General features: G+C 67.1%; 2 gene segments (V, D, J or C); both read right to left on the reverse strand.

The window, feature by feature from the left end:
• Positions 1–8787, reverse strand: part of LOC105823719 — a 72750-nt gene that overhangs the window by 21503 nt on the left and 42460 nt on the right.
• The window catches only part of LOC105823718, a 213342-nt gene continuing 208316 nt past the window's right edge, over positions 3762–8787 (reverse strand). Inside the window, 5 exon segments of the C gene segment in view lie at positions 3762–3885; positions 4357–4487; positions 5776–6090; positions 6216–6655; positions 6907–7258. Coding sequence covers positions 3802–3885; positions 4357–4487; positions 5776–6090; positions 6216–6655; positions 6907–7258 — 1322 coding nt within the window.

The following is an 8787-nucleotide window of genomic DNA, read 5'->3' on the forward strand; positions in this document are numbered from 1 at the left end:
TGTCACAGCACATCACGTCATGGATGTCACACCACATTACACCACATCACACCACATCACGGATGTCACACCATGTCACAGCACATCACGTCATGGATGTCACATCACATCACACCACGTCACACCGTGTCACAGCACATCATGTCGTGGATGTCACACCATGTTACACCACGTCACACCACGTCACGGCACATCATGTCGTGGATGTCACATCACATCATACTACATCACACCATGTCATGCCACGTCACACCATGGGTGTCACACCACATTACACCACGTCACACCATGTCACGCCACGTCACACCATGGACCGCTGGCGAGTGCACGGGGCTGCCCACAGTGTAGCCGCGTTGCAGTCCCGTGAGGGGCCTCAGGTCTGGGCTGGTGCTCCTGAGGGGAGCTGGCCGGTGGGAGGGGTAGAGGGGCAGAGGCGGGGCCTGGGCACCGTGGGGAAGGACCCCATTTCCCCAGGGTGCCTGGCCAGGTGCTGGCCGGGGCTGGTGCTGCAGGAACTTCTGCTCCTTCCCAGCTCTGCCTTCACGGTCCCGGGCACGACCTGGCATGGACATCACACCACGTCACTGGCGCTGCGCTGGGCTTCCTTTCCTCGGCCTGGCAGGGCCATCCACCCTCAGGATAGTGGACCAGTGCCCGCCCCACCAGAGCCCCAGAGGCCCTGAGGGCACCTTGAATGTCGGGGTGGAAACCTGCTTATCCGGTAGGGCCACGCAGGGTCCCCACGGGCCGACTGTCCCCTGGACAGAGAGCTCTCCGGCATCCATCCCGCTCTGCTTGGGGTCGGGGTTTGTCAGGCCACATTCTGGCCGGACTTTGTCTGCAGGTGTGTGCAGGGCACAGTGGCGACTGGGCCCCCATCCTTGGGATTGGGATGGGCTGGCTGGTGACACGCCAGCTGCCTGCCCCGCACCGCAGTCGCCTCCCCTCCCCTGGCAGTGCTGCAGCAGCGTGTTCGGAGGAGCTGGAGGCCCAGGTCCCTGGAGCTCACCGTCCGGGGGCCGTTGGCACGAGCCCCATGCACGGCCCTCCTGTGGCACGGCTGAGCCCGGGGTCCGTGTTCGGAGCTGTCCCACCACAGGGATGCCGCTGGAACAAGTCTGGCCGCTCCCCTTCCTGTACGAAATGGTCTCTCTCCCTCCGCAGGAAACGCTGGCGGCATTTCCCAGCCGGGCTCCCGTCAGCCGCCATGGCCATGCTGACCGAGCTCCAGCCGCGCACCCCCCTTTTCTAGGGCTTTTGCTCAAAGGACCCACCATGGCGAGTCTGTCCTCTGTCCCCTCACGACGTCCGTGTCTCCTGCAGCCCGGAGTGTCTCTCCCAGGACCTGAGACCCGTTACCTTCAGATGTCCCCGTCAGGAAGGACGCGGCGTCTGGGTCTGCTGGCTCTGGGAGGACGGAACCCAGACTTCAGTGAAGGCCGCCCCAGACGCAGCGGCCCATTGCACGGCCCGGCCAGCCCTGGGTGCTCGCTCAGCTCCCTGACCCCACGGCGCCCGCGCCCTCCTCTGCCTGCCTCTCCCCAAGAGCCCGCGAGCTCTGCACGGAGGGCCGGTGAGCTCAGGCCGTGCCCGACTCTCCCCTGCTGCAATAGTCACTACTGCCTCAAATCTGCCCTTGCTACTTTAGTGTAGCTGCGTTCACCTTCGGAAACACCTCTCTCCACCTCTGCCCCTGCCTCCTGGCTCCCCGCACCCGGCCTCACCCGTACAGATGAAGCTGTTGTTTAGATGAGATTTTGGACTTCGGCGTTGATGCTGGGATGGGATAAGGCTCTGGGGATATTGGGATGGGATGATCATTGTGCACGTGACAAGGATGTGAATTTTGGGGAGCCAGAGGGTGGACTCTTTTGAGCTACACTGCGCTGTCCAGCTTCACGTGCTGAAGTCCCCACCCCGGTTCCGCAGCAGGTGCCTGTGTTTGGAGACGGGGCCTTTTCAGAGGTAATGAGCTAACGCGAGGTCACTAGGGTGCACCCTGATCCGACGGGACTGCGGTCCCCATGGGAAGAGGAGGGCAGGACGCGCAGAGGCAGGACGCAGGGAGACGCCAGGAGGAGGTGCCGTCTGCAAGCCCAGGAGAGAGGCCTTGGGAGGAGCTGGCCCTGGGACGCCGTGGCCCGGGACTGCCAGCCTCCAGGACTGGGAGAAAGAGAGTCTGTTGCCTGAGCTGCCACGCACAGACCCCACACTCTTCTCACTACAGGCCCTGGTGGTCTGGGAGCTCTCCCAGCCCCGGGGCCCTGTGATGCCCAGGGCAGTGACAGGGCTGGCGGGTGCCATGTCTGGCTTGGATTAGGAAGCGTGTCCCCGAAGGCAAGCGGGAGCCCTGATGCCCACGTAGCGACGGTTGGCCAGGGAGGGGCCAGGCGTGCGTGTCACGCAGGGGGTGGGGGGTGGGGGCGGAAGGCTCGGAGCCCCGGGATGTGGGGAGCCTGAGGACTTCCTCGGGCAAGGCCACCGTGGGTGTGGACGCAGGAATGCTGTCCCCAGGCACAGGAGTGTTGAAGGATGTTTTATTGTCAAACAAAGAAACATTAAGGACAGTGAACGCCCTTCAGAAAGTCAACAAGAAGAAAAGCTACAGAAGCTGCGACTGTGGCGTTTCCTTGAGTGATTCCTGCGCGTCCTCCCCGTGGCCGTGGCAGGCAGTGGTGGGCGCCAGGCTCTCCCTGTCTCGGAATCTGCCTGGCGTTTGCCCAGAGACGTGCTGGGAGCAGCTGCAGCTCCCGGCGGCCTCGGGTCTCTCCTCCTGTTGTCTCTCGGTCCTCGGGCTGGACGCCGGCCTCTGGGGTGGGGTCTGGCGGTGTCCAGCCCGTCTCCCGGAGTCCCTCCACCTCTCCCTCGATGCTGTCGGCCTCCTCTGGTGGTGGGACCTGCTGAGGCCCAGACTGCCCGCTTGGGGCCTGGTCACCGTCCCCACCCTTGCACTGCAGGGCTCTGCAGCGGCCGCCGGCCCAGGCCCTTCTCCGCATGGTCTCCTTGGAGTGGAGCCGGCCCTGGGTGGAGGGGGCAGCGTCCTCGGCCCGGCCCTTCTCTCCCCAGCACAGCCACTGCGGTCACCCGCCCAGGGGCTCGGTCACACCTTGGAGAGCCCAGTGGGGTGGGCGGGTAGAGAGGCAGTGTCGGGACACGGAGACCCGCTACACCGGAGGCTCCTTCCCAGGGGCTGAGAAAAGTGTTCTTCGCTTGCAAGGAAAACAAGCCCATTCCTCAGGTCGGAGGTTCACAGAAGTGCCCAGGACGGAGCCTGGCAGGATGCAGGCCGGGAGGAACACCATCCGGGAGACCACTAGCTGCACGTCTAGGAACTTCCCTGCCGGGGACGATGGCCTGGTGGCTTCCTGGCCTTGGTGGCAGATGCTCCCACTCGACCATCTGAGCAAACCCCTGTGCTTGGGAGGCTGGTGTGGACGGATTGTCAGCAAGCCAGGCCCAGCCCCGATGGACACCCGGATGCCGGCCTCTGCCTCCTGGGTGAGCGTGCCCAGCCGACGGGAGGGCCAGGATGCTGGCGAGGGGACACACGGCCCCCCGCAGCGGTGCATGCGTCCAGGCAGCTGAGGTTTGGGGCAGACCTGCCACCCACAAGGCTCTCCGAGGGGAAGGGCAGGGTGGCAGGGCCAGGGGCGGGAGCGGCTAGGGCGGCTGCAAGGCCAGAGAGCCGCAGGGCCAGGGGCGAGAGCTCGGAGGACAGGTGTGGCCTGGGCAGGCTGAGCATGGCACACGGGCTCCCGCGCGGGGTCTGGGCGGCCCTGGACACCCACGCAGAGGGTGGTGCTAGGCCCCCTGCCCAATCATGTTCCTGTAGTCGGGGGCGATCGTCCGCTTCAGGTCCACCACCGAGGAGAAGATCCACTTCACCTGCAGCGACAGCACGGGTGAGCCACAGGCAGCCTGGCCCGAGACCACCCTGTGCCCACCAAGTCTGCACACAGGCCAGGAGGAGAGGGAGGCTGGGCACGGACGGCAGGGCACAGAGTGGGCACATCCTGGGGACAGCACGGGGACGGGATGCAGGCAGTCTGGGGACAGCCTGGTGATAGGGGACAGTTGGGGACAATGTGGGGACAACATGGGGATGGCATGGGGATGGTGTGGGGACAATGTGGGCAGTCTGGACACAGCAGGGAGACAGTCTGGGGACAGCATGGGACGGTCTGGTGACAGCCCGGGGAAAGTGTAAGGACAGTGTAGGGACAGTGAGGGGACAGTCTGGGGATAGTGTGTGACAGTCTGGGAACAGCTTGGGGCCAGTCTGGGGCCAGTCTGGAGACAGTTCATGGACTGCCTGGGTGACAGCGTGGGGACAGCCTGGGGTGGGCTGTGGCCCACCTTGAAGAGGGTGACGGTGGCGCTGTAGCACACGCTGAGCAGGAAGAGGGTGATGAAGATGGCGATGGTTGTCCAGAGCCCGTCCAGCTCCCCGTCCTGGGCCTCGGCACAGCTCTCGTCCGCCTGCAGCTCTGCACAGGGAAGGGGCGGTCAGTGCCGAGTCCCGCCCGGCTCGGGCCTCTGGGGCGAGTGCTCTGGCGGGCGGCGGCGCCAAGGTCGGCCCCCGGCTGCACCAGCGCCAGCTCCGGGCCCTGGCTCTTCCAGCTTGGGCCGGGCGTGCTCAGACCCCAGGCCTGGATGGCGGCCCGGCCTGTGGCGGCCCCGCTCGCACTGTGATCTGTCCCCGGCCCCGCAGGCCAGCGCTGCACCTGGCCCCCCACTGGTGACCAGGCCCGGAGGGTGCAGGGCTGGCAGAGTCCACCCTGGTGACAGGGAAGCGCGGCCCGGGACGCGAGCCAGGGCTGGGTGGTGACGGGCGTGTGCCCCGTGCGTCAGGGTGTGCGGGGGCCTGGGGGGCCCCGTGGCGGGGAGTTTTCTGGGTGGGTCAGCGTGTGGACGTGCTGCTGAGCAGCTCATGGCGCACGGGCCGGGCCAGTGTCCGCGAGTGCGAGTGTGGCTGGGCACCTCGCCTGGTCTGGGCGCTGTGCGGGCGGCCCCGTGAGAGGTCCCATGTGAGGCCCCGGTGTGTCAGGCGTGTGTGTGTGTGTGTGTGTGTGTGCACGCGCGCGCATGTGTGCGGTGGCCATGTGGGATCGTGCTCAGCTTGTCTGAGCGGGTCTGGTCCAGTGTCCACGTGGGTGTCAGGACAGCCCTTCCCCCAGGGCAGACAGGGCCTCGTGCCTCTGGCCCTTTGGGGCCCAGGAGTGAGTGTGCCCAGGTGTGGGTAGTGTCCCCACAGGTGCTGTGGGGGATGGAGGGAAAGAGGGTCTGACCCTGCACCCAAGGGGCCGAGTGTCTGCTGCGTGGACACGGAGAGGCCCCGTGGACAGGGGCCCTACAGTGGACGGGACTATGTGCTTGTCTCCCTCGGGCCGCTCCTTGGGGCTCCGCCTGCCCAGCCCAGAGCAGCTGCTGGCTGGAGGGAGGGCCTGGAAGAGGGGCCGCCTCTGGCTGAGCCCCCTCCTCGGCCAAGGGCCCGGTGGACGAGCCCCGTGCTGGGCCGCCCGGGCAGACCACACACCCCAGGTCGGGCCTGCGTGGGACCTGCCTTGTCCCTAGTGACGACGGCTCAGGCCTCAGACCCTGGCCTCGCCCTTGGAAAGAACATCACAGTCTCGCGGGGGCCCAGGGCAGCTGGGTGCTTTATTTCCATGCCGGTGCCCGGGAGGTATGTACACGGGGGGTGCGCGTCAAGCATCCTTGCGGGACCCTGAGGGCCCGCGGGGAGCGAGGGGCTTGCCGGGCGCAGCGCTCATTTACCCGGAGACACGGAGAGGGACTTCTGGGTGTAGTGGTTGTGCAGGCCCTCGTGCATCACGGAGCAGGTGTAGGTGGTCCCCCCGTTCCAGGCGCTCTTGGCCACGGTGAGCTTGCTGTAGAGGAAGAAGGACCCGTCCGAGTCCAGCACGGCCGGGGTGGTCTTGTAGTTGCTCTGTGGCTGCCCGTTGCTCTCCCACTCGACCACGATGTCTTCGGGGTAGAAGCCATTGACCATGCAGGTCAAGCTGACCTGGTTCTGGTTCAACTCCTCCCGCGGCGGGGGCATGGTGTACACCTTCGGCTCGCGGACCGGCCCTGTGGGGGCAGAGGTCGGGGCAGAGGTCAGAGGGCTGGCCACGCCGGGCTCCGTGGTGTGACCACGGCAGCCTGCGAGACCCGCCCGCCCTGCCCGCCACGCTCGCCACGCCCGCCACGCCCACCTTTGGCTTTGGAGATGGTTTTCTGGACCGGGGCTGGGAGGGCTTTGTTGTTGACCTTGCACTTGAACTCCTTGCCCTTCAGCCAGTCCTGGTGCAGGATGGGGAGGACACTGACCACGCGGTACGTGCTGTTGTGCTGCTCCTCCCGCGGCTGCGTCTGGGCCGTGCGCACCTCCGCGTTGTCCACGTACCAGGTGAACTGGACATCAGGCTCGTCCTGGCTGACGTCCACCACCACGCACGTGACCTTGGGGGTCAGCGAGATCATGAGGGTGTCCTTGGGCTTCGGGGGGAAGATGAAGACGGACGGGCCCCCCAGGACTTCACAAGCTGGTGAGGCAGAGACAGGGCAGGCGGGTCAGCGCCCAGGCGGGGCCCGTCCTCGGACTTGGGGGCTCCTCCTGGGCCCTGGTTCCCGCTCCTTGGGCTGGGGGCAAGGCCTGGGCCAACTTACGTGGGCAAGATTGCTTGCAGGTGGTGGACGGGGATCCTGCAGAGAGAGAAGATGGGGTTACAAGGGTCTGGAGGGCAGGAGGCGTCCAAGTAAGGGAGGGGAGAGTTTGGCCCTCGGGGTGGGCTGAGGCCAGGGCAGGCCCCTCCCGGATACCAGCGCCCCTCCCTGTGCCCACAGACAGCCAGCCTGTGCCCACCCTGGAGATGCCACAAGGCCCCCTTCCCGAGTGGGGTTCACATGGGGGCTCCCGCTGCCCTGGGCTGGGGCCGCTACCCCTCCCTCGCCGTCCTCTCACCAACGGTCTTGTCCACCTTGGTGCTGCTGGCCGGGTGGGCTACGTTGCAGGTGTAGGTCTGGCTGGGCCAGCTGCTGGCGGGCACGGTCACCATGCTGCTGAGGGAGTAGAGCCCCGAGGACAGCCGGGCGGCCGGGAAGGTGTGCACGCCGCTGGTCAGGGAGCCCGAGTTCCACGTCACCTTCACCGGCTCGGGGAAGTAGTTCTTGACCAGGCAGCCCAGGGCCACCGTGGAGCCGGATGTGCCCTTGTTGCCGGGCACCAGGGGGAAGACTGACGGGGCCGTGGTTTTGGCTGCGAGAGAGAGAGGAGGCGCCGAGTGACTGCGGTGTCTATCAGAGCCAGCCCGGACCCCTGAGGTCCCTCGTGCCCGGCTCTCCCAGGCGGGGCCAGCGACCGGGCTCACGGGCCTCAGCTGCCCACCCGGCGCCTGCCGTGCCTCAATAGCCCCGGATGCGCTTCCAGGACCAGCCGCCCGAGGGCCTGGGACGCAGTCTCGGGGGCTGGACGTGCTCAGGGATCACCTCGAGTCAGCACAGCCTGGGGCTTCGGCCCTTGCCCAGCTCTGCCCGCCTCAGGCACGGCTCCCGTGGGCCCCCAGCCCCTTGTCCCTGTTGCGGCCTCCCTGGGGGCCCTGTTTGACTGGTGGTCCCTGTTCTCCCCGAAGCCCGCTGCAGTCGCTGCCTGTCGAACCAGCCTGGCCCAGAGCCCTGGTCCTGGCCTGCCCTCTGCCCTCCAGGGCCCAGTGCCCTTGGAGTCGGCTCCGTGGCTGGGGCGGCGGCCCCGGGCCCTGGACTCGGTTCCTGTGCCGGAGCAGCCCCCAGCCCCAGCATCTCCGCCTGCGCCCCTCCCTCCCTTCCCTGTGGCCCCAGCTCCCGCCAGCCCAGGCTCTGGAACCTCCGTGTCCCCACGTGGCTGCCTGAGGTCCACCCACCGCCCCTGAACCCCTGCCGGCTCTCCGGCCTCCTTGCCTGGCCTTGTGGGCCGCCTGTCCAGGCACCCTCTCTCCACACCCTCCCTCAGGGCAGGTCCCTGCTGAGCTCGGCACAGCCCCCACCCCCAGCATGGGCAGAGCCTGGCACCTGCCCTCGGCCCTGCCCTCCCTGCCCGGTGCCAGCACCCCAAGCCCGGGGAGACCCTATTCTCTCTCTGGTGCTGGCCCAGCCGCCCTGGGCCCTCGGTGCAGGTGGGTGCACCCGCACCCCAGGAAACCGAGGACCCCACCAGGCCGTCCCCTCCCTCCCTGCACCTCAGGCTCTGGCAACCCCTGCTCAGGCCCCAAGCAGGAGCCCCTGTGCCCTCACTCCTGGGACCCCACCCTGTGCCACCCCCACTCTGTGCTGGCATGCTGCCCTCCTGTCCCACGTCCCCTCACCCAGGAGCAGAGCAGATGCCCCTGGCCCAAGAATGCAGCCTGTCTTCTTCCTTTGGGAGTCCCAGCCCCAGGGAGCGTGCTGCCCACGGCTTCACCTGTTCCCTGCGGCTGCACCTGTTCCCTGCGGGGCCAGGCCCGGTCCTGCCTGGCAGCCCCCCGGGTCCCCAGTCCCTCCTTGTCCATAAGCAACAGCTGACACTCACTTACCGTCCCTCTGCCCTGGTCCCGTGAGCTCCCAGGGGCTGCCCCTGCTCCTCCTGCCTCACACCTCCTCTGTTCAACTGGGAGTGCTCTGTTCTGGTCCCCTGAGCTCCGGGGAGCTGCCCCTGCTCCTCCTACCTCCCACCTGCTCTGCTCAATGGGAATGCTCTACCTGGTTCCCTGAGCTCCGGGGAGCTGCCCCTGCTCCTCCTGCCTCCCACCTGCTCTGCTCACCTGGGACTGCTCT

Source organism: Propithecus coquereli, unplaced genomic scaffold (assembly GCF_000956105.1).
Source record: "Propithecus coquereli isolate 6110/MARCELLA unplaced genomic scaffold, Pcoq_1.0 Scaffold694, whole genome shotgun sequence".
Classification (NCBI taxonomy): Eukaryota; Metazoa; Chordata; class Mammalia; order Primates; family Indriidae; genus Propithecus; species Propithecus coquereli.